Here is a 26311-nt window from a genome sequence, read left to right on the forward strand (position 1 = left end):
TGAAATGAAGAATGCGATGTTCTTTATCTCCTAACATATTGCCCAAGTTGACTGCAGGCATTTACTTAAAAAGTTGCTACAAATATTGAAATTTATTTTTTTTAAACTATTTTTAAAATAAATAGTTTCCACGGTATTGAAAAACCATCCAGTGGCTTTTTCCAAATACCCCGGTATACGGTATATACTGAATACCGCCACAGCCTACCACAGCATACATACCACAGCACATACCACGCCACTCCATACCACATACCACAGCACATACATACCACAGCACATAATACATACCACAGCACATACAACACCACTCCATACCACACACCACAGCATACATACCACAGCACATACCACACCACTCCATACCACACACCACAGCATACATACCACAGCACATACCACACCACTCCATACCACAGCACATACATACCACAGCACATACCACACCACTCTATACCACATACCACAGCACATATATACCACAGCACATACCACACACCACAGCACATACATACCACAGCACATACCACACACCACAGCACATGACACCACAGCACACCACACTACAGAGCCCTGCTTCCTTATTGTTTTTTTATTTGATTTTATAATTTATGGAGACACACACACACACACACACACACACACACACACACACACACACACACACAGACACAATCCGTCTGGCATCTATATCTCTATTGACTTCTCAGGGAGAGTGTTGAGACCTTGTTATACTCCTCAGTTCCTCCTCAGCTCTGCTCTGGCCAGGACAGAATGAATATCATTAGTGATCTAGGATTAGGTCCCGCCTGTTATTCATTATGATTTAAAAGATCCAAATCGATCCTAGTTTTGTGTTGTAGTTCTGGAACATGGAATATTATCCTTAGCTATGCGCTTATCAATGCAAGCTGGGTATTGTAGTGTTTATGGTAGAAGTGTGTAAAATGGCAGTTGCTGTCAGGACCTCAAACTGAGCTAGGACTTACTGATTGAGTGTGTGTGTGTGTACACAGTATACTGGATCTCTCATTGTCTCTCTCGATACCAGATTTATAGTTGTTGACTGACCCCACTCGCTGAGACTAAGTAATTGGGAAAAGGATCTGGCTTTCTGTGTGTGTGTGCCTGCCCTGCGCGCATGTGTGTGTGCCTGCCCTGCGCGCGTGTGTGTGTGCCTGCCCTGCGCGCGTGTGTGTGGTAATTTGAAAGGTTATGAAAACCACAATAAAACGGGGCCATCTTTTGTGCAGGAGCTACCAAGCGTTGTGCTGATATATCACAGGCTGAATTTTTTATGCAATCTGCCCTGGGCTGGTCCTATCCCTCTCCTCTCTCCTCCATGTCACTCTGCTGACCTGCCCTTCCATGACCCTGGATACATTCATCACACACAGCATCACTCTGTTCACACAACACTTACTATGGCCATGTGATACACACAAGTGTGCGAAACACTCCACATGGCACACACACACACACACACACACACAAAAAATCCGCACACACGATACATACCTTTACATTTTACACTCACAATAGGAATGGTACACACACATCACTGAACAGTATGTGCATTGTTCCCGAGAGAGCAACTCTCTCTCTCTCTCTGCACACTAGTTATTGTATACAAAACGTTAACATGATGTTATTTCCTTAACGTTAAGAAAATCCCTAATGGGACAATGTATTTTATTTTATTTTAGTATTTTTTTTACACAATATTAAAATCACAGTGCAGCTGGCCTGCCTGCTTTTTCTCTTAGCTAATAATGCCAGAGTACGTTCAGTCTTCGGTCTATTGCATGTAGAATATCCTAGCCTATTAATGGCACTGATGTTTTATTGACTATTCATTGATGATAGGCCCTGTTTTACAGAGGTTGCGAGACATTACACGGCAAAAATTGCGAAATACGTCTGCCTGTGTCCCTTCCTCCTACTGTGTCCCTGCCTTCTACTGTGTCCCTGCCTTCTACTGTGTCCCTACCTTCTACTGTGTCCCTACCTTTTACTGTGTCCCTACCTTTTACTGTGTCCCTACCTTTTACTGTGTCCCTACCTTCTACTGTATCCCTGCCTTCTACTGTGTCCCTTCCTTCTACAGTGTCCCTTCCTTCTACAGTGTCCCTACCTTCTACTGTGTCCCTTCCTTCTACAGTGTCCCTACCTTCTACTGTGTCCCTGCCTTCTACAGTGTCCCTTCCTTCTACAGTGTCCCTTCCTTCTACAGTGTCCCTACCTTCTACTGTGTCCCTTCCTTCTACAGTGTCCCTACCTTCTACTGTGTCCCTGCCTTCTACAGTGTCCCTTCCTTCTACAGTGTCCCTACCTTCTACTGTGTCCCTGCCTTCTACTGTGTCCCTGCCTTCTACTGTGTCCCTTCCTTCTACAGTGTCCCTTCCTTCCACAGTGTCCCTACCTTCTACTGTGTCCCTGCCTTCTACTGTGTCCCTGCCTTCTACTGTGTCCCTTCCTTCTACTGTGTCCCTTCCTTCTACAGTGTCCCTACCTTCTACTGTGTCCCTGCCTTCTACTGTGTCCCTTTCTTCTCTGTGTCCCTTCCTCCTCAGTGTCCCTTCCTTCTACTGTGTCCCTTCCTCCTCTGTGTCCCTTCCTTCTACTGTGTCCCTTCTTTCTACTGTGTCCTTTCCTCCTACTGTGTCCCTTCCTTCTACTGTGTCCCTTCCTTCTACTGTGTCCCTTCCTTCTACTGTGTCCTTTCCTCCTACTGTGTCCCTTCCTTCTACTGTGTCCCTTCCTTCTACTGTGTCCCTTCCTTCTACTGTGTCCCTGCCTTCTACAGTGTCCCTTCCTTCTACAGTGTCCCTTCCTTCTACAGTGTCCCTACCTTCTACTGTGTCCCTGCCTTCTACTGTGTCCCTTCCTTCTACAGTGTCCCTTCCTTCTACAGTGTCCCTTCCTTCTACTGTGTCCCTTCCTCCTCTGTGTCCCTTCCTTCTACTGTGTCCCTTCTTTCTACTGTGTCCTTTCCTCCTACTGTGTCCCTTCCTTCTACTGTGTCCCTTCCTTCTACTGTGTCCCTTCCTTCTACTGTCCGTCCTTCTACTGTGTCCCTTCCTTCTACTGTGTCCTTTCCTCCTACTGTGTCCCTTCCTTCTACTGTGTCCCTTCCTTCTACTGTCCGTCCTTCTACTGTGTCCTTTCCTCCTACTGTGTCCCTTCTTTCTACTGTGTCCCTTCCTCCTACTGTGTCCTTTCCTCCTACTGTGTCCCTTCCTTCTACTGTGTCCCTTCCTTCTACAGTGTCCCTACCTTCTACTGTGTCCCTTTCTTCTCTGTGTCCCTTCCTCCTCAGTGTCCCTTCCTTCTACTGTGTCCCTTCCTCCTCTGTGTCCCTTCCTTCTACTGTGTCCCTTCTTTCTACTGTGTCCTTTCCTCCTACTGTGTCCCTGCCTTCTACTGTGTCCCTACCTTCTACTGTGTCCCTACCTTCTACTGTGTCCCTACCTTCTACTGTGTCCCTGCCTTCTACTGTGTCCCTTCCTTCTACAGTGTCCCTTCCTTCTACAGTGTCCCTACCTTCTACTGTGTCCCTTCCTTCTACAGTGTCCCTACCTTCTACTGTGTCACTGCCTTCTACAGTGTCCCTTCCTTCTACAGTGTCCCTACCTTCTACTGTGTCCCTTCCTTCTACAGTGTCCCTACCTTCTACAGTGTCCCTGCCTTCTACAGTGTCCCTTCCTTCTACAGTGTCCCTACCTTCTACTGTGTCCCTGCCTTCTACTGTGTCCCTTCCTTCTACAGTGTCCCTTCCTTCCACAGTGTCCCTACCTTCTACTGTGTCCCTGCCTTCTACTGTGTCCCTTCCTTCTACAGTGTCCCTGCCTTCTACTGTGTCCCTTCCTTCTACAGTGTCCCTACCTTCTACTGTGTCCCTGCCTTCTACTGTGTCCCTTTCTTCTCTGTGTCCCTTCCTCCTCAGTGTCCCTTCCTTCTACTGTGTCCCTTCCTCCTCTGTGTCCCTTCCTTCTACTGTGTCCCTTCCTCCTCTGTGTCCCTTCCTTCTACTGTGTCCCTTCTTTCTACTGTGTCCTTTCCTCCTACTGTGTCCCTTCCTTCTACTGTGTCCCTTCCTTCTACTGTGTCCCTTCCTTCTACTGTGTCCTTTCCTCCTACTGTGTCCCTTCCTTCTACTGTGTCCCTTCCTTCTACTGTGTCCCTGCCTTCTACTGTGTCCCTGCCTTCTACAGTGTCCCTTCCTTCTACAGTGTCCCTTCCTTCTACAGTGTCCCTTCCTTCTACAGTGTCCCTACCTTCTACTGTGTCCCTGCCTTCTACTGTGTCCCTTCCTTCTACAGTGTCCCTACCTTCTACTGTGTCCCTGCCTTCTACTGTGTCCCTTCCTTCTACTGTGTCCCTTCCTCCTCTGTGTCCCTTCCTTCTACTGTGTCCCTTCTTTCTACTGTGTCCTTTCCTCCTACTGTGTCCCTTCCTTCTACTGTGTCCCTTCCTTCTACTGTGTCCCTTCCTTCTACTGTCCGTCCTTCTACTGTGTCCCTTCCTTCTACTGTGTCCTTTCCTCCTACTGTGTCCCTTCCTTCTACTGTGTCCCTTCCTTCTACTGTCCGTCCTTCTACTGTGTCCTTTCCTCCTACTGTGTCCCTTCTTTCTACTGTGTCCCTTCCTCCTACTGTGTCCTTTCCTCCTACTGTGTCCCTTCCTTCTACTGTGTCCCTTCCTTCTACTGTGTCCCTTCCTTCTACTGTGTCCCTTCCTTCTACTGTGTCCCTTCCTTCTACTGTGTCCCTTCCTTCTACTGTGTCCCTTCCTTCTACTGTGTCCTTTCCTCCTACTGTGTCCCTTCCTTCTACAGTGTCCCTACCTTCTACTGTGTCCCTGCCTTCTACAGTGTCCCTTCCTTCTACAGTGTCCCTTCCTTCTACAGTGTCCCTACCTTCTACTGTGTCCCTTCCTTCTACTGTGTCCCTACCTTCTACTGTGTCCCTTCCTTCTACAGTGTCCCTACCTTCTACTGTGTCCCTTTCTTCTCTGTGTCCCTTCCTCCTCAGTGTCCCTTCCTTCTACTGTGTCCCTTCCTCCTCTGTGTCCCTTCCTTCTACTGTGTCCCTTCTTTCTACTGTGTCCTTTCCTCCTACTGTGTCCCTGCCTTCTACTGTGTCCCTACCTTCTACTGTGTCCCTACCTTTTACTGTGTCCCTACCTTCTACTGTGTCCCTTCCTTCTACAGTGTCCCTTCCTTCTACAGTGTCCCTACCTTCTACTGTGTCCCTTCCTTCTACAGTGTCCCTACCTTCTACTGTGTCACTGCCTTCTACAGTGTCCCTTCCTTCTACAGTGTCCCTTCCTTCTACAGTGTCCCTACCTTCTACTGTGTCCCTTCCTTCTACAGTGTCCCTACCTTCTACAGTGTCCCTGCCTTCTACAGTGTCCCTTCCTTCTACAGTGTCCCTACCTTCTACTGTGTCCCTGCCTTCTACTGTGTCCCTGCCTTCTACAGTGTCCCTTCCTTCCACAGTGTCCCTACATTCTACTGTGTCCCTGCCTTCTACTGTGTCCCTTCCTTCTACAGTGTCCCTGCCTTCTACTGTGTCCCTTCCTTCTACAGTGTCCCTACCTTCTACTGTGTCCCTGCCTTCTACTGTGTCCCTTTCTTCTCTGTGTCCCTTCCTCCTCAGTGTCCCTTCCTTCTACTGTGTCCCTTCCTCCTCTGTGTCCCTTCCTTCTACTGTGTCCCTTCTTTCTACTGTGTCCCTTCCTTCTACTGTGTCCCTTCCTTCTACTGTGTCCCTTCCTTCTACTGTGTCCCTTCCTTCTACTGTGTCCCTTCCTCCTACTGTGTCCCTTCCTCCTACTGTGTCCCTTCCTTCTACTGTGTCCCTTTCTTCTACTGTGTCCCTGCCTTCTACAGTGTCCCTTCCTTCTACAGTGTCCCTTCCTTCTACAGTGTCCCTTCTTTCTACTGTGTCCTTTCCTCCTACTGTGTCCCTTCCTTCTACTGTGTCCCTTCCTTCTACTGTGTCCCTTCCTTCTACTGTCCGTCCTTCTACTGTGTCCCTTCCTTCTACTGTGTCCTTTCCTCCTACTGTGTCCCTTCCTTCTACTGTGTCCCTTCCTTCTACTGTCCGTCCTTCTACTGTGTCCTTTCCTCCTACTGTGTCCCTTCTTTCTACTGTGTCCCTTCCTCCTACTGTGTCCTTTCCTCCTACTGTGTCCCTTCCTTCTACTGTGTCCCTTCCTTCTACTGTGTCCCTTCCTTCTACTGTGTCCCTTCCTTCTACTGTGTCCCTTCCTTCTACTGTGTCCCTTCCTTCTACTGTGTCCTTTCCTCCTACTGTGTCCCTTCCTTCTACAGTGTCCCTACCTTCTACTGTGTCCCTGCCTTCTACAGTGTCCCTTCCTTCTACAGTGTCCCTTCCTTCTACAGTGTCCCTACCTTCTACTGTGTCCCTTCCTTCTACAGTGTCCCTACCTTCTACTGTGTCCCTTCCTTCTACAGTGTCCCTACCTTCTACTGTGTCCCTTTCTTCTCTGTGTCCCTTCCTCCTCAGTGTCCCTTCCTTCTACTGTGTCCCTTCCTCCTCTGTGTCCCTTCCTTCTACTGTGTCCCTTCTTTCTACTGTGTCCTTTCCTCCTACTGTGTCCCTGCCTTCTACTGTGTCCCTACCTTCTACTGTGTCCCTACCTTTTACTGTGTCCCTACCTTCTACTGTGTCCCTGCCTTCTACTGTGTCCCTTCCTTCTACAGTGTCCCTTCCTTCTACAGTGTCCCTACCTTCTACTGTGTCCCTTCCTTCTACAGTGTCCCTACCTTCTACTGTGTCACTGCCTTCTACAGTGTCCCTTCCTTCTACAGTGTCCCTTCCTTCTACAGTGTCCCTACCTTCTACTGTGTCCCTTCCTTCTACAGTGTCCCTACCTTCTACAGTGTCCCTGCCTTCTACAGTGTCCCTTCCTTCTACAGTGTCCCTACCTTCTACTGTGTCCCTGCCTTCTACTGTGTCCCTTCCTTCTACAGTGTCCCTTCCTTCCACAGTGTCCCTACATTCTACTGTGTCCCTGCCTTCTACTGTGTCCCTTCCTTCTACAGTGTCCCTGCCTTCTACTGTGTCCCTTCCTTCTACAGTGTCCCTACCTTCTACTGTGTCCCTGCCTTCTACTGTGTCCCTTTCTTCTCTGTGTCCCTTCCTCCTCAGTGTCCCTTCCTTCTACTGTGTCCCTTCCTCCTCTGTGTCCCTTCCTTCTACTGTGTCCCTTCTTTCTACTGTGTCCTTTCCTCCTACTGTGTCCCTTCCTTCTACTGTGTCCCTTCCTTCTACTGTGTCCCTTCCTTCTACTGTGTCCTTTCCTCCTACTGTGTCCCTTCCTTCTACTGTGTCCCTTCCTTCTACTGTGTCCCTGCCTTCTACTGTGTCCCTGCCTTCTACAGTGTCCCTTCCTTCTACAGTGTCCCTTCCTTCTACAGTGTCCCTGCCTTCTACTGTTTCCCTTCCTTCTCTGTGTCCCTTCCTCCTCAGTGTCCCTTCCTTCTACTGTGTCCCTTCCTCCTCTGTGTCCCTTCCTTCTACTGTGTCCCTTCTTTCTACTGTGTCCTTTCCTCCTACTGTGTCCCTTCCTTCTACTGTGTCCCTTCCTTCTACTGTGTCCCTTCCTTCTACTGTCCGTCCTTCTACTGTGTCCCTTCCTTCTACTGTGTCCTTTCCTCCTACTGTGTCCCTTCCTTCTACTGTGTCCCTTCCTTCTACTGTCCGTCCTTCTACTGTGTCCTTTCCTCCTACTGTGTCCCTTCCTTCTACTGTGTCCCTTCCTTCTACTGTGTCCCTTCCTTCTACTGTGTCCCTTCCTTCTACTGTGTCCCTTCCTTCTACTGTGTCCCTTCCTTCTACTGTGTCCCTTCCTTCTACTGTGTCCTTTCCTCTACTGTGTCCCTTCCTTCTACAGTGTCCCTACCTTCTACTGTGTCCCTGCCTTCTACAGTGTCCCTTCCTTCTACAGTGTCCCTTCCTTCTACAGTGTCCCTACCTTCTACTGTGTCCCTTCCTTCTACAGTGTCCCTACCTTCTACTGTGTCCCTGCCTTCTACAGTGTCCCTTCCTTCTACAGTGTCCCTACCTTCTACTGTGTCCCTTCCTTCTACAGTGTCCCTTCCTTCCACAGTGTCCCTACCTTCTACTGTGTCCCTGCCTTCTACAGTGTCCCTTCCTTCTACAGTGTCCCTACCTTCTACTGTGTCCCTGCCTTCTACTGTGTCCCTTTCTTCTCTGTGTCCCTTCCTCCTCAGTGTCCCTTCCTTCTACTGTGTCCCTTCCTCCTCTGTGTCCCTTCCTTCTACTGTGTCCTTTCCTCCTACTGTGTCCCTTCCTTCTACTGTGTCCCTTCCTTCTACTGTGTCCCTTCCTTCTACTGTCCGTCCTTCTACTGTGTCCTTTCCTCCTACTGTGTCCCTTCCTTCTACTGTGTCCCTTCCTTCTACTGTGTCCCTTCCTTCTACAGTGTCCCTACCTTCTACTGTGTCCCTGCCTTCTACAGTGTCCCTTCCTTCTACAGTGTCCCTTCCTTCTACAGTGTCCCTACCTTCTACAGTGTCCCTTCCTTCTCTGTGTCCCTTCCTCCTCAGTGTCCCTTCCTTCTACTGTGTCCCTTCCTCCTCTGTGTCCCTTCCTTCTACTGTGTCCCTTCTTTCTACTGTGTCCTTTCCTCCTACTGTGTCCCTTCCTTCTACTGTGTCCCTTCCTTCTACTGTGTCCCTTCCTTCTACTGTCCGTCCTTCTACTGTGTCCCTTCCTTCTACTGTGTCCTTTCCTCCTACTGTGTCCCTTCCTTCTACTGTGTCCCTTCCTTCTACTGTCCGTCCTTCTACTGTGTCCTTTCCTCCTACTGTGTCCCTTCTTTCTACTGTGTCCCTTCCTCCTACTGTGTCCTTTCCTCCTACTGTGTCCCTTCCTTCTACTGTGTCCCTTCCTTCTACTGTGTCCCTTCCTTCTACTGTGTCCCTTCCTTCTACTGTGTCCCTTCCTTCTACTGTCCGTCCTTCTACTGTGTCCTTTCCTCCTACTGTGTCCCTTCTTTCTACTGTGTCCCTTCCTCCTACTGTGTCCTTTCCTCCTACTGTGTCCCTTCCTTCTACTGTGTCCCTTCCTTCTACTGTGTCCCTTCCTTCTACTGTGTCCCTTCCTTCTACTGTCCGTTCTTCTACTGTGTCCCTTCCTTCTACTGTGTCCTTTCCTCCTACTGTGTCCCCTCCTTCTACTGTGTCCCTTCCTTCTACTGTCCGTCCTTCTACTGTGTCCTTTCCTCCTACTGTGTCCCTTCTTTCTACTGTGTCCCTTCCTCCTACTGTGTCCTTTCCTCCTACTGTGTCCCTTCCTTCTACTGTGTCCCTTCCTTCTACTGTGTCCCTTCCTTCTACTGTGTCCCTTCCTTCTACTGTGTCCCTTCCTTCTACTGTGTCCCTTCCTTCTACTGTCCGTCCTTCTACTGTGTCCTTTCCTCCTACTGTGTCCCTTCTTTCTACTGTGTCCCTTCCTCCTACTGTGTCCTTCCTCCTACTGTGTCCTTTCCTTCTACTGTGTCCTTTCCTCCTACTGTGTCCCTTCCTTCTACTGTGTCCCTTCCTTCTACTGTGTCCCTTCCTTCTACTGTGTCCCTTCCTTCTACTGTGTCCCTTCCTTCTACTGTGTCCCTTCCTTCTACAGTGTCCCTTCCTTCTACTGTGTCCCTTCTTTCTACTGTCCGTCCTTCTACTGTGTCCTTTCCTCCTACTGTGTCCCTTCTTTCTACTGTGTCCCTTCCTCCTACTGTGTCCTTTCCTCCTACTGTGTCCCTTCCTTCTACTGTCCCTTCCTTCTACTGTGTCCCTTCCTTCTACTGTGTCCCTTCCTTCTACTGTGTCCTTTCCTTCTACTGTGTCCTTTCCTTCTACTGTGTCCCTTCTTTCTACTGTGTCCCTTCCTTCTCCGTGTCCCTTCCTCCTCTGTGTCCCTTCCTTCTACTGTCTGTCCTTCTACTGTGTCCCTTCTTTCTACTGTGTCCCTTCCTTCTACTGAGTCCCTTCCTCCTCTGTGTCCCTTCCTTCTACCGTGTCCCTTCCTTCTACCATGTCCCTTCCTTCTACTGTGTCCCTTCCTTCTCTGTGTCCCTTCCTCCTCTGTGTCCCTTCCTTCTACTGTCTGTCCTTCTACTGTGTCCCTTCCTTCTACTGTGTCCCTTCCTTCTACTGTGTCCCTTCCTTCTACTGAGTCCCTTCCTCCTCTGTGTCCCTTCCTTCTACCGTGTCCCTTCCTTCTACCGTGTCCCTTCCTTCTACCGTGTCCCTTCCCTCTACCGTGTCCCTTCCTTCTACCGTGTCCCTTCCTTCTACCGTGTCCCTTCCTTCTCTGTCCGTCCTTCGCTTGCTCGCTATGAAAGGTGCATGTGTTTGTTCTCAGAAGTACTTCAAATAATCAGTCTTCTCCATTCCAAAAATCCTGAATCTTAGGAGTCGATTCCTGGCAGAAGATGTTTTCTTTCTAGTAAACCTCTTGGTAAGTCACGGTATTTAACAAACTTTAAAGTACTTTTTTTTAGGAGAGAGTGGTCTCTAGATGATTTGATTGACTGTTCTGGTCCCCTGTTGATGGACGTTAGTCCCGCTGCAGAAGTGGCATTCCTTTACAGACAAGTAAAATGGCCGTTTAGTTGCGCTTCGAAATTATCTCCAAAGAAGGTTTTGTGTCGGCATTTAAAAGCCGTAGTGTACCCTTCCAGACAGACACACATGCCGTAGTGTACCCTTCCAGACAGACACACAGGCCGTAGTGTACCCTTCCAGACAGACACACAGGCCGTAGTGTACCCTTCCAGACAGACACACAGGCCGTAGTGTACCCTTCCAGACAGACACGCATGCCGTAGTGTACCCTTCCAGACAGACACAGACCAGTAAGTGGTTAGCGTGCTACCAGACCAGTAAGTGGTTAGCGTGCTACCAGACCAGTAAGTGGTTAGCGTGCTACCAGACCAGTAAGTGGTTAGCGTGCTACCAGACCAGTAAGTGGTTAGCGTGCTACCAGACCAGTAAGTGGTTAGCGTGCTACCAGACCAGTAAGTGGTTAGCGTGCTACCAGACCAGTAAGTGGTTAGCGGGCTACCAGACCAGTAAGTGGTTAGCGGGCTACCAGACCAGTAAGTGGTTAGCGGGCTACCAGACCAGTAAGTGCTAGCGTGCTACCAGACCAGTAAGTGGTTAGCGTGCTACCAGACCAGTAAGTGGTTAGCGTGCTACCAGACCAGTAAGTGGTTGGACTGAAGATATTATTATTGGAGGGCAGTGCTGCACATTCACTACACCGCACAGCTCCACATGTATTACACCATCTAATGTGTTTATGTAATGTGGCTGACTGGCTTCAGCTGCAGTGGAGCGGTGAATGTCTTGTGTAATTGGTTTGGTGTAAAAGCAAGCATAGAGCAAAGGTAAATATAACACTCTTGGCAGTTGGAACGCACACACACACACACACACAACATACTCGCTTCGCAGAGTCCGCTGTGTAAACACAAAAACACAGTACACACGTCCATTTCATCTCACAATTATTAAATACAGTAGTCAAATAAATGTTAGTAATTACAGGCACACCGTACCACGCTGTGTATGTAGCCTCTTGATTTTGACCTTGTCAGCTCAGGGATTCAAACTTGCAACCTTACGGTTAACTAGTCCAACGCTCTAACCACCTGCCTTACGAGGAGCCCGCCTGTTACGCGAATGCAGTAAGAAGCCAAGGTAAGTTGCTAGCTAGCATTAAACTTAATCAATCATAATCACTAGTTATAACTACACATGATATTACTAGTTTATCTAGCGTGTCCTGCGTTGCATATAATCCATGCGGTGTGCATTCGTGAAAAAGGACTGTCGTTGCTCCAACGTGTATCTAACCATAAACACCAATGCCTTTCTTAAAATCAATATACAGAAGTATATATTTTTAAACCTGCATATTTAGCTAAAAGAAATCCAGGTTAGCAGGCAATATTAACCAGGTGAAATTGTGTCACCTCTTGCGTTCATTGCACGCAGAGTCAGGGTATATGCAACAGTTTGGGCTGCCTGGCTCATTGCAAACTAATTTGCCAGAATTTTACGTAATTATGACATACATTGAAGGTTCTGCAATGTAACAGGAATATTTAGACTGATGGATGCCACCCGTTAGATAAAATACGGAACGGTTCCGTATTTCATTGAAAGAATAAACCTCTTGTTTTCGAGATGATCGTTTCCGGATTCTACCGTATTAATGACCTAAGGCTCGCATTTCTGTGTGTTATTATTTTATAATTAAGTCGATGATTTGATAGAGCAGTCTGACTGAGCGATGGTAGGCACCAGCAGGCTCATAAGCATTCATTCCAACAGCACTTTCGTGCATTTTGCCAGCAGCTCTGCTGTTTGACTTCAAACCTATCAACCCCCGAGATTAGGTTGGTGTAACAATGTGATGTGAAATGGCTAGCTAGTTAGCGGGGTGCGCGCTAATAGCATTTTAAACATCACTCGCTCTGAGACTTGGAGTAGTTGTTCCCCTTGCTCTGCATGGGTAACGCTGCTTCGAGGGTGGCTGTTGTCGTTGAGTTCCTGGTTCGAGCCCAGGGAGGAGCGAGGAGAGGGCCGGAAGCTATACTGTTACACTGGCAATACTAAAGTGCCTATAAGAACATCCAATAGTCAAAGGTATATGAAATACAAATGATATAGAGAGAAATAGTCCTATAATAACTACAACCTAAAACTTCTTACCTGGGAATATTGAAGACTCATGTTAAAAGGAACCACCAGCTTTCATATGTTCTCATGTTCTGAGCAAGGAACTGAAACGTTAGCTTTCTTACATAGCACATATTGCACTTTTACTTTCTTCTCCAACACTTTGTTTTTGCATTATTTAAACCAAATTGAACATGTTTCATTATTTATTTGAGGCTAAATTGATTTTATTGATGTATTATATTAAGTGAAAATAAGTGTTCATTCAGTATTGTTGTAATTGTCATTATTATTATTATTATTACAAATAAATTGCAAAAATCGTCCGATTAATCGGTACTGGCCTTTTTTGTCCTAAAAATCGGTATCGGCGTTGAAAAATCATAATCGCTCTCAGACTCTCAAGGAAAAGGTTGTTTCCCTCATCTGTGAGATGCACGCCATCCCTGTGGGGGGGAGATTGTGATTGAGATTGTGTGTATGGGAGAATGTGCCTTGGACTTTTATTATGTTATTTTTGTGTGGGAGTTCATTGTGTTCTTTACTCTCCCCCTCCCCCACAGAGGTCCTTCCGTTCGTTCGGTAATGATGACCGTCACGTCATGGCCAAGCACTCCTCCGTCTACCCATCATCGTCTGAGCTGGAGGCAGTCCAGACCCTGGTGTCCACCGTGGAGGGTGCCCTCAAACACGTCTCTGATTGGATAGACCAGAGCAACGTTCAATCGGTGCAGAGCAACAGCCAGACAGACGCAGCAGTCGGCCAGACAGACGGTCAGTCCGACGCAGCAGTCGGCCAGCCCAACCCCACAGACAGCCCGGTGCCAAAGGATGGTAGCTGTGACCATGACGATGACCTTAACCCTAACGACGACCCCAGTCTTAGTCCCAGAGCCAGCCCAGATGACTCCACAGACGGCGGTAGCAGGTGGGCATCTGGTTCTAACCGATGCATGATAGGATATAGGGGGCTGTCTGTTGACTGCTGGTTAGACTGACATTTTTGGTCTTCAGGTCCTGACATATTTTTATGATCTTGTTGATTTTATGAGGTTTTTGGGATGACCTGGGTTTAAATAATTGCAAACCCCAAATTTGACCTAGGTCTGATAGGTGGTTTAAATGTTTAGAGTGTAACCCGGCCATCTGTCTGTTATCCTCAGTGAGCCCAGTGGAGGTGTTCTCTGTGGCGTGATGAGGATCGGCCTGGTGGCTAAAGGTCTGCTCATCAAACAGGACATGGACCTGGAGCTGGTGCTGATGTGTAGAGAGAAACCAACAGAGACACTGCTGTGTGCTGTCTGTGATAACCTGCCGCTGCAGATACAGGTAAGAGAGAGTGAGAGACACACACACACACACACACGCACTGTGGCATATTCGGCTCATGTATTCTCCTTCTGTTGGTAATAAACACTCAACACCTGTGTGCAAAAGGTAGATGGACTTTTGAAATGTAGTAAATACTGGCCCAAAATCCTGTAAGAAGTCAGTCAGTCCTCCTTACCCCAGCATCATCCATCCTGTAAGAAGTCAGTCCTCCTTACCCCAGCATCATCCATCCTGTAAGAAGTCAGTCCTCCTTACCCCAGCATCATCCATCCTGTAAGAAGTCAGTCAGTCCTCCTTACCCCAGCATCATCCATCCTGTAAGAAGTCAGTCCTCCTTACCCCAGCATCATCCATCCTGTAAAAGTGTGTGCTCTGTAAAGTCACAATGGGCATGGCAGAATCAGAGAGTAGGCTAGGGGCAGAATCAGAAAGTAGGCTGGGGGCAGAATCAGAGAGTAGGCTAGGGGCAGAATCAGAGAGTAGGCTAGGGGCAGAATCAGAGAGTAGGCTAGGGGCAGAATCAGAGAGTAGGCTAGGGGCAGAATCAGAGAGTAGGCTAGGGGCAGAATCAGAAAGTAGGCTAGGGGCAGAATCAGAGAGTAGGCTGGGGTCAGAATCAGAGAGTAGGCTAGGGTCAGAATCAGAGAGTAGGCTAGGGTCAGAATCAGAGAGTAGGCTAGGGTCAGAATCAGAGAGTAGGCTAGGGGCAGAATCAGAGAGTAGGCTAGGGGCAGAATCAGAGAGTAGGCTAGGGGCAGAATCAGAGAGTAGGCTAGGGGCAGAATCAGAGAGTAGGCTGGGGGCAGAATCAGAGAGTAGGCTGGGGGCAGAATCAGAGAGTAGGCTGGGGGCAGAATCAGAGAGTAGGCTGGGGGCAGAATCAGAGAGTAGGCTGGGGGCAGAATCAGAGAGTAGGCTAGGGGCAGATTCAGAGAGTAGGCTGGGGGCAGAATCAGAGAGTAGGCTGGGGGCAGAATCAGAGAGTAGGCTGGGGGCAGAATCAGAGAGTAGGCTGGGGGCAGAATCAGAGAGTAGGCTGGGGGCAGAATCAGAGAGTAGGCTGGGGGCAGAATCAGAGAGTAGGCTGGGGGCAGAATCAGAGAGTAGGCTAGGGGCAGAATCAGAAAGTAGGCTAGGGGCAGAATCAGAAAGTAGCCTAGGGGCAGAATCAGAAAGTAGCCTAGGGGCAGAATCAGAAAGTAGGCTGGGGGCAGAATCAGAGAGTAGGCTAGGGGCAGACGTCGTGGAGAGGGCAGAAGCAGAGAGTAGCCTAGGGGCAGAATCAGAAAGTAGGCTAGGGGAAGACGTCGTGGAGAGGGCAGCAACAGAATCAGAGAGTAGGCTAGGGGCAGAATCAGAGAGTAGGCTGGGGGCAGAATCAGAGAGTAGGCTAGGGGCAGACGTCGTGGAGAGGGCAGCAACAGAAGCAGAGAGTAGCCTAGGGGCAGAATCAGAGAGTAGGCTGGGGGAAGACGTCGTGGAGAGGGAAGCAACAGAAGCAGAGAGTAGCCTAGGGGCAGAATCAGAGAGTAGGCTGGGGGAAGACGTTGTGGAGAGGGCAGCAACAGAAGCAGAGAGTAGGCTAGGGGAAGACGTCGTGGAGAGGGCAGCAACAGAAGCAGAGAGTAGGCTAGGGGAAGACGTCGTGGAGAGGGCAGCAACAGAAGCAGAGAGGGGAGAAGATACTGTTGTAATAATACGCTGCTAGCATGTGTAATTAATATAGAAGTGTCAGCCAGGAGATTTACTCATTAGTAAAACACGTGCACAGCAGGAACAGAAAACACACACGCTCGCATACGTGCACATATGCAGTTAAGGTTATACTTACTACATAGACAGGTATACCTGTCTTATAGGAACTGTCTTATAGGAACGGTCTTATTGGAACTGTCTTATAGGAACTGTCTTATAGGCTCTGTCTTATAGGCTCTGTCTTATAGGCTCTGTCTTATAGGCTCTGTCTTATAGGCTCTGTCTTATAGGAACTGTCTTATAGGCTCTGTCTTATAGGAATGGTCTTATAGGCTCTGTCTTATAGGCTCTGTCTTATAGGCTCTGTCTTATAGGCTCTGTCTTATAGGCTCTGTCTTATAGGCTCTGTCTTATAGGCTCTGTCTTATAGGCTCTGTCTTATTGGAACTGTCTTATAGGCTCTGTCTTATAGGCTCTGTCTTATAGGCTCTGTCTTATTGGAACTGTCTTATTGGAACTGTCTTATTGGAACTGTCTTATAGGAACTGTCTTATAGGCTCTGTCTTATAGGCTCTGTCTTATAGGCTCTGTCTTATAGGCTCTGTCTTATAGGAACTGTCTTATAGGAACTGTCTGTGGCGCACTGCACTAGCTTTGAATAGTCCCCGCGATATGCAACTTTTCAGGGAAGTCAGGAACCAATATACTCAGTCAGTTAGGGAAGCTAAGGCTAGCTTTTTCAAACAGAAATTTGCACCCTGCATCACTAATTCCAAAAAGTTTTGGGACACTGTAAAGTCCATGGAGAATAAGAGCACCTCCTCTCAGCTGCCCACCGCACTGAGGCTAGGAAACACTGTCACCACAGACAGCTACCCCAACCCCGGCCAACAGCTCTGCACCCTCCGCAGCAACTGGCCCAAGCCTCCCCAGCTTCTCCTTCACCCAAATCCAGATAGCAGATGTTCTGAAAGAGCTGCAAAACCTGGACCCATACAAATCAGCTGGGCTAGACAATCCCTGGGCCCGTACAAATCAGCTGGGCTAGACAATCCCTGGGCCTGTACAAATCAGCTGGGCTAGACAATCCGGACCCTCTCTTCCTAAAATTATCGACCGCCATTGTCGCAACCCCTATTACCAGTCTGTTCAACCTCTCCTTTGTATCGTCTGAGATACCTAAAGATTGGAAAGCGGCCATGGTCATCCCCCTCTTTAAAGGGGGAGACACTCTAGACCCAAACTGTTACAGACCTATATCCATCCTGCCCTGCCTCTAGACCCAAACTGTTACAGACCTATATCCATCCTGCCCTGCCTCTAGACCCAAACTGTTACAGACCTATATCCATCCTTCCCTGCCTCTAGACCCAAACTGTTACAGACCTATATCCATCCTGCCCTGCCTCTAGACCCAAACTGTTACAGACCTATATCCATCCTTCCCTGCCTCTAGACCCAAACTGTTATAGACCTATATCCATCCTGCCCTGCCTCTAGACCCAAACTGTTACAGACCTATATCCATCCTGCCCTGCCTCTAGACCCAAACTGTTACAGACCTATATCCATCCTGCCCTGCCTCTAGACCCAAACTGTTACAGACCTATATCCATCCTGCCCTGCCTCTAGCCCCAAACTGTTACAGACCTATATCCATCCTGTCCTGCCTCTAGACCCAAACTGTTACAGACCTATATCCATCCTGTCCTGCCTCTAGACCCAAACTGTTACAGACCTATATCCATCCTGCCCTGCCTCTAGACCCAAACTGTTACAGACCTATATCCATCCTGCCCTGCCTCTAGACCCAAACTGTTACAGACCTATATCCATCCTGCCCTGCCTCTAGACCCAAACTGTTACAGACCTATATCCATCCTGCCCTGCCTCTAGACCCAAACTGTTACAGACCTATATCCATCCTGTCCTGCCTCTAGACCCAAACTGTTACAGACCTATATCCATCCTGCCCTGCCTTTCTAAAGTCTTCGAAAGCCAAGTTAATAAACAGATCACTGACCATCTCGAATCCCACCGTACCTTCTCAGCTATGCAATCCGGTTTCCGAGCTGGTCAGGGGTGCACCTCAGCCACGCTCAAGGTCCTAAACGATATGATAACCGCCATCGATTAAAAACAGTGCTGTGCAGCCGTCTTCATCGACCTGGCCATCGACTCGGTCAATCACTGTATTCTTATCATCAGACTCAACAGCCATGGTTTCTCTAATGACTGCCTCGCCTGGTTTACAAACTACTTCTCAGATAGAATTCAGTGTGTCAAATCGGAGGGCCTGTTGTCCGGACCTCTGGCAGTCTCTATGGGGGTGCCACAGGGTTCAATTCTCAGGCCGACTCTTTTCTCTGTATATATCAATGATGTCGCTTTTGCTGCGGGTGATTTCCTGATCCACCTCTACACAGACGACACCATTCTGTATACATCTGGCCCTTCTTTGGACACGGTGTTAACAAACCTCCAAACGAGCTTCGATGCCTAGCATCACTACTCTGGACAGTTCTGACTTAGAATATGCGGACATCTATAAGTACCTAGGTGTCTGGCTAGACTGTAAACTCTCCTTCCAGACTCATATTAAGCATCTCCAATCCAAAATGAAATCTAGAATCGGCTTCCAATTTCGCAACAAAGCCTCCTTCACTCATGCTGCTAAACATACCCTTGTAAAACTGACTATCCTGCCGATCCTTGACTTCGGCGATGTCATTTACAAAATAGCCTCCAACACTCTACTCAGCAAATTGGATGCAGTCTATCGCAGTGCCATCAGTTTTGTCACCAAAGCCCCATATACTACCCACCATTGCGACCTGTATGCCAAGTCAGCTGGCCCTCGCTTCATATTCACCGACAAACCCACTGGCTCCAGCCAAGCGAGAAAGACTGAATACACTAGGATACAGCCTAGAGGGAGACTGAATACACTAGGATACAGCCTAGAGGGAGGCTGAATACACTAGGATACAGCCTAGAGGGAGGCTGAATACACTAGGATACAGCCTAGAGGGAGGCTGAATACACTAGGATACAGCCTAGAGAGAGACTGAATACACTAGGATACAGCCTAGAGAGAGACGGAATACACTAGGATACCGCCTAGAGGGAGACTGAATACACTAGGATACAGCCTAGAGAGAGACTGAATACACTAGGATACAGCCTAGAGGGAGACTGAATACACTAGGATACAGCCTAGAGGGAGACTGAATACACTAGGATACAGCCTAGAGGGAGACTGAATACACTAGGATACAGCCTAGAGGGAGACTGAATACACTAGGATACAGCCTAGAGGGAGACTGAATACACTAGGATACAGCCTAGAGGGAGACTGAATACACTAGGATACAGCCTAGAGGGAGACTGAATACACTAGGATACAGCCTAGAGGGAGACTGAATACACTAGGATACAGCATAAAGAGAGAGACTGAATACACTAGGATACAGCCTAGAGGGAGACTGAATACACTAGGATACAGCCTAGAGAGAGACTGAATACACTAGGATACAGCATAAAGAGAGACTGAATACACTAGGATACAGCCTAGAGAGAGACTGAATACACTAGGATACAGCACAAAGAGAGACTGAATACACTAGGATACAGCCTAGAGGGAGACTGAATACACTAGGATACAGCATAGAGAGAGACTGAATACACTAGGATACAGCATAAAGAGAGAGACTGAATACACTAGGATACAGCCTAGAGGGAGACTGAATACACTAGGATACAGCCTAGAGGGAGACTGAATACACTAGGATACAGCCTAGAGAGAGACTGAATGCACTAGGATCCAGCCTAGAGGGAGACTGAATACACTAGGATACAGCCTAGAGAGAGACTGAATACACTAGGATACAGCCTAGAGGGAGACTGAATACACTAGGATACAGCCTAGAGATAGACTGAATACACTAGGATACAGCATAAAGAGAGAGACTGAATACACTAGGATACAGCATAAAGAGAGAGACTGAATACACTAGGATACAGCCTAGAGGGAGACTGAATACACTAGGATACAGCCTAGAGAGAGACTGAATACACTAGGATACAGCCTAGAGAGAGACTGAATACACTAGGATACAGCCTAGAGAGAGACTGAATACACTAGGATACAGCCTAGAGAGAGACTGAATACACTAGGATACAGCCTAGAGAGAGACTGAATACACTAGGATACAGCCTAGAGATAGACTGAATACACTAGGATACAGCATAAAGAGAGAGACTGAATACACTAGGATACAGCATAAAGAGAGAGACTGAATACACTAGGATACAGCCTAGAGGGAGACTGAATACACTAGGATACAGCCTAGAGAGAGACTGAATACACTAGGATACAGCCTAGAGAGAGACTGAATACACTAGGATACAGCCTAGAGAGAGACTGAATACACTAGGATACAGCCTAGAGAGAGACTGAATACACTAGGATACAGCCTAGAGAGAGACTGAATACACTAGGATACAGCCTAGAGAGAGACTGAATACACTAGGATACAGCCTAGAGAGAGACTGAATACACTAGGATACAGCCTAGAGAGAGACTGAATACACTAGGATACAGCCTAGAGAGAGACTGAATACACTAGGATACAGCCTAGAGAGAGACTGAATACACTAGGATACAGCCTAGAGAGAGACTGAATACACTAGGATACAGCCTAGAGAGAGACTGAATACACTAGGATACAGCCTAGAGAGAGACTGAATACACTAGGATACAGCCTAGAGAGAGACTGAATACACTAGGATACAGCCTAGAGAGAGACTGAATACACTAGGATACAGCATAAAGAGAGACTGAATACACTAGGATACAGCCTAGAGGGAGACTGAATACACTAGGATACAGCCTAGAGAGAGACTGAATACACTAGGATACAGCATAAAGAGAGAGACTGAATACACTAGGATACAGCCTAGAGGGAGACTGAATACACTAGGATACAGCCTAGAGGGAGACTGAATACACTAGGATACAGCCTAGAGAGAGACTGAATACACTAGGATACAGCCTAGAGAGAGACTGAATACACTAGGATACAGCCTAGAGAGAGACTGAATACACTAGGATACAGCCTAGAGAGAGACTGAATACACTAGGATACAGCCTAGAGAGAGACTGAATACACTAGGATACAGCCTAGAGATAGACTGAATACACTAGGATACAGCATAAGAGAGAGACTGAATACACTAGGATACAGCATAAAGAGAGAGACTGAATACACTAGGATACAGCCTAGAGGGAGACTGAATACACTAGGATACAGCCTAGAGAGAGACTGAATACACTAGGATACAGCCTAGAGAGAGACTGAATACACTAGGATACAGCCTAGAGAGAGACTGAATACACTAGGATACAGCCTAGAGAGAGACTGAATACACTAGGATACAGCCTAGAGAGAGACTGAATACACTAGGATACAGCCTAGAGAGAGACTGAATACACTAGGATACAGCCTAGAGAGAGACTGAATACACTAGGATACAGCCTAAAGAGAGACTGAATACACTAGGATACAGCCTAGAGAGAGACTGAATACACTAGGATACAGCCTAGAGAGAGACTGAATACACTAGGATACAGCCTAGAGAGAGACTGAATACACTAGGATACAGCCTAGAGAGAGACTGAATACACTAGGATACAGCATAAAGAGAGACTGAATACACTAGGATACAGCCTAGAGGGAGACTGAATACACTAGGATACAGCCTAGAGAGAGACTGAATACACTAGGATACAGCATAAAGAGAGAGACTGAATACACTAGGATACAGCCTAGAGGGAGACTGAATACACTAGGATACAGCCTAGAGGGAGACTGAATACACTAGGATACAGCCTAGAGAGAGACTGAATACACTAGGATACAGCCTAGAGGGAGACTGAATACACTAGGATACAGCCTAGAGAGAGACTGAATACACTAGGATACAGCCTAGAGGGAGACTGAATACACTAGGATACAGCCTAGAGATAGACTGAATACACTAGGATACAGCATAAAGAGAGAGACTGAATACACTAGGATACAGCCTAGAGGGAGACTGAATACACTAGGATACAGCCTAGAGGGAGACTGAATACACTAGGATACAGCCTAGAGGGAGACTGAATACACTAGGATACAGCCTAGAGAGAGACTGAATACACTAGGATACAGCCTAGAGAGAGACTGAATACACTAGGATACAGCCTAGAGGGAGACTGAATACACTAGGATACAGCCTAGAGGGAGACTGAATACACTAGGATACAGCCTAGAGGGAGACTGAATACACTAGGATACAGCCTAGAGGGAGACTGAATACACTAGGATACAGCATAAAGAGAGAGACTGAATACACTAGGATACAGCCTAGAGGGAGACTGAATACACTAGGATACAGCCTAGAGGGAGACTGAATACACTAGGATACAGCCTAGAGGGAGACTGAATACACTAGGATACAGCCTAGAGGGAGACTGAATACACTAGGATACAGCCTAGAGAGAGACTGAATACACTAGGATACAGCCTAGAGAGAGACTGAATACACTAGGATACAGCCTAGAGAGAGACTGAATACACTAGGATACAGCCTAGAGAGAGACAGAATACACTAGGATACAGCCTAGAGAGAGACTGAATACACTAGGATACAGCCTAGAGAGAGACTGAATACACTAGGATACAGCCTAGAGAGAGACTGAATACACTAGGATACAGCCTAGAGAGAGACTGAATACACTAGGATACAGCCTAGAGAGAGACTGAATACACTAGGAGACAGCCTAGAGAGAGACTGAATACACTAGGATACAGCCTAGAGAGAGACTGAATACACTAGGATACAGCCTAGAGAGAGACTGAATACACTAGGATACAGCCTAGAGAGAGACTGAATACACTAGGATACAGCCTAGAGGGAGACTGAATACACTAGGATACAGCCTAGAGGGAGACTGAATACACTAGGATACAGCCTAGAGGGAGACTGAATACACTAGGATACAGCCTAGAGGGAGACTGAATACACTAGGATACAGCCTAGAGGGAGACTGAATACACTAGGATACCGCCTAGAGGGAGACTGAATACACTAGGATACAGCATAAAGAGAGAGACTGAATACACTAGGATACAGCCTAGAGAGAGACTGGATACACTAGGATACAGCCTAGAGAGAGACTGGATACACTAGGATACAGCCTAGGGAGAGACTGAATACACTAGGATACAGCCTAGAGAGAGACTGAATACACTAGGATACAGCCTAGAGAGAGACTGAATACACTAGGATACAGCCTAGAAAGAGACTGAATACACTAGGATACAGCCTAGAGAGAGACTGAATACACTAGGATACAGCATAAATAGAGACTGGATACACTAGGATACAGCCTAGAGGGAGGCTGAATACACTAGGATACAGCCTGGAGGGAGACTGAATACACTAGGATACAGCCTAGAGAGAGACTGAATACACTAGGATACAGCCTAGAGGGAGACTGAATACACTAGGATACAGCCTAGAGGGAGACTGAATACAGTAGGATACAGCCTAGAGGGAGACTGAATACACTAGGATACCGCCTAGAGGGAGACTGAATACACTAGGATACAGCCTAGAGATAGACTGAATACACTAGGATACAGCCTAGAGAGAGACTGAATACACTAGGATACAGCATAAATAGAGACTGGATACACTAGGATACAGCCTAGAGAGAGACTGAATACACTAGGATACAGCCTAGAGAGAGACTGGATACACTAGGATACAGCATAAATAGAGACTGGATACACTAGGATACAGCATAAATAGAGACTGAATACACTAGGATACAGCATAAATAGAGAGACTGAATACACTAGGATACAGCCTAGAGGGAGACTGAATACACTAGGATACAGCCTAGAGGGAGACTGAATACACTAGGATACAGCCTAGAGGGAGACTGAATACACTAGGATACAGCCTAGAGAGAGACTGAATACACTAGGATACCGCCTAGAGGGAGACTGAATACACTAGGATACAGCCTAGAGGGAGACTGAATACACTAGGATACCGCCTAGAGGGAGACTGAATACACTAGGATACCGCCTAGAGAGAGACTGAATACACTAGGATACAGCCTAGAGGGAGACTGAATACACTAGGATACAGCATAAATAGAGACTGGATACACTAGGATACAGCCTAGAGGGAGACTGAATACACTAGGATACAGCCTAGAGGGAGACTGAATACACTAGGATACAGCCTAGAGAGAGACTGGATACACTAGGATACAGCCTAGAGGGAGACTGGATACACTAGGATACAGCCTAGAGCGAGACTGTATACACTAGGATACAGCCTAGAGGGAGACTGAATACACTAGGATACAGCCTAGAGCGAGACTGTATACACTAGGATACAGCCTAGAGGGAGACTGAATACACTAGGATACAGCCTAGAGAGAGACTGAATACACTAGGATACAGCCTAGAGGGAGACTGAATACACTAGGATACAGCCTAGAGGGAGACTGAATACACTAGGATACAGCCTAGAGGGAGACTGAATACACTAGGATACAGCCTAGAGAGAGACTGAATACACTAGGATACAGCCTAGGGAGAGACTGAATACACTAGGATACAGCCTAGAGGGAGACTGAATACAGTAGGATACAGCCTAGAGGGAGACTGAATACACTAGGATACCGCCTAGAGGGAGACTGAATACACTAGGATACAGCCTAGAGATAGACTGAATACACTAGGATACAGCCTAGAGAGAGACTGAATACACTAGGATACAGCATAAATAGAGACTGGATACACTAGGATACAGCCTAGAGAGAGACTGAATACACTAGGATACAGCCTAGAGAGAGACTGGATACACTAGGATACAGCATAAATAGAGACTGGATACACTAGGATACAGCATAAATAGAGACTGAATACACTAGGATACAGCATAAATAGAGAGACTGAATACACTAGGATACAGCCTAGAGGGAGACTGAATACACTAGGATACAGCCTAGAGGGAGACTGAATACACTAGGATACAGCCTAGAGGGAGACTGAATACACTAGGATACAGCCTAGAGAGAGACTGAATACACTAGGATACCGCCTAGAGGGAGACTGAATACACTAGGATACAGCCTAGAGGGAGACTGAATACACTAGGATACCGCCTAGAGGGAGACTGAATACACTAGGATACCGCCTAGAGAGAGACTGAATACACTAGGATACAGCCTAGAGGGAGACTGAATACACTAGGATACAGCATAAATAGAGACTGGATACACTAGGATACAGCCTAGAGGGAGACTGAATACACTAGGATACAGCCTAGAGGGAGACTGAATACACTAGGATACAGCCTAGAGAGAGACTGGATACACTAGGATACAGCCTAGAGGGAGACTGGATACACTAGGATACAGCCTAGAGCGAGACTGTATACACTAGGATACAGCCTAGAGGGAGACTGAATACACTAGGATACAGCCTAGAGCGAGACTGTATACACTAGGATACAGCCTAGAGGGAGACTGAATACACTAGGATACAGCCTAGAGAGAGACTGAATACACTAGGATACAGCCTAGAGGGAGACTGAATACACTAGGATACAGCCTAGAGGGAGACTGAATACACTAGGATACAGCCTAGAGGGAGACTGAATACACTAGGATACAGCCTAGAGAGAGACTGAATACACTAGGATACAGCCTAGGGAGAGACTGAATACACTAGGATACAGCCTAGAGAGAGACTGAATGCACTAGATTACAGCCTAGAGGGGGACTAAATACACTAGGATACAGCCTAGAGAGAGACTGAATACACTAGGATGCAGCCTAGAGAGAGACTGAATACTATAGGATACAGCCTAGAGAGAGATTGAATACACTAGGATACAGCATAAATAGAGACTGGATACACTAGGATACAGCATAAATAGAGACTGGATACACTAGGATACAGCCTAGAGAGAGACTGGATACACTAGGATACAGCCTAGAGGGAGACTGAATACACTAGGATACAGCATAAATAGAGACTGAATACACTAGGATACAGCCTAGAGAGAGACTGAATACTCTAGGATACAGCCTAGAGAGAGACTGAATACACTAGGATACAGCCTAGAGGGAGACTGAATACACTAGGATACAGCCTAGAGGGAGACTGAATACACTAGGATACAGCCTAGAGAGAGATTGAATACACTAGGATACAGCATAAATAGAGACTGAATACACTAGGATACAGCCTAGAGAGAGATTGAATACACTCGGATACAGCCTAGAGAGAGACTGAATACACTAGGATACAGCATAAATAGAGACTGAATACACTAGGATACAGCCTAGAGGGAGACTGAATACACTAGGATACAGCCTAGAGGGAGACTGAATACACTAGGATACAGCCTAGAGGGAGACTGAATACACTAGGATACAGCCTAGAGAGAGACTGAATACACTAGGATACAGCCTAGGGAGAG

General features: G+C 47.3%; 1 protein-coding gene across 17 annotated transcripts in view; it reads left to right on the forward strand.

Annotated features, from left to right (window-relative positions):
- The window catches only part of LOC109892349 (spermatid perinuclear RNA-binding protein), a 193992-nt gene that overhangs the window by 125172 nt on the left and 42509 nt on the right, over positions 1–26311 (forward strand). For all 17 annotated transcript variants that reach the window (XM_031826219.1, XM_031826231.1, XM_031826236.1 and 14 more), the window contains 2 exons: positions 13297–13661; positions 13897–14062. In XM_031826219.1, coding sequence (XP_031682079.1) covers positions 13297–13661; positions 13897–14062 — 531 coding nt within the window. The remainder of the gene's footprint in view (positions 1–13296; positions 13662–13896; positions 14063–26311) is intronic.

Source organism: Oncorhynchus kisutch, linkage group LG6 (assembly GCF_002021735.2).
Source record: "Oncorhynchus kisutch isolate 150728-3 linkage group LG6, Okis_V2, whole genome shotgun sequence".
Taxonomy (NCBI): Eukaryota; Metazoa; Chordata; class Actinopteri; order Salmoniformes; family Salmonidae; genus Oncorhynchus; species Oncorhynchus kisutch.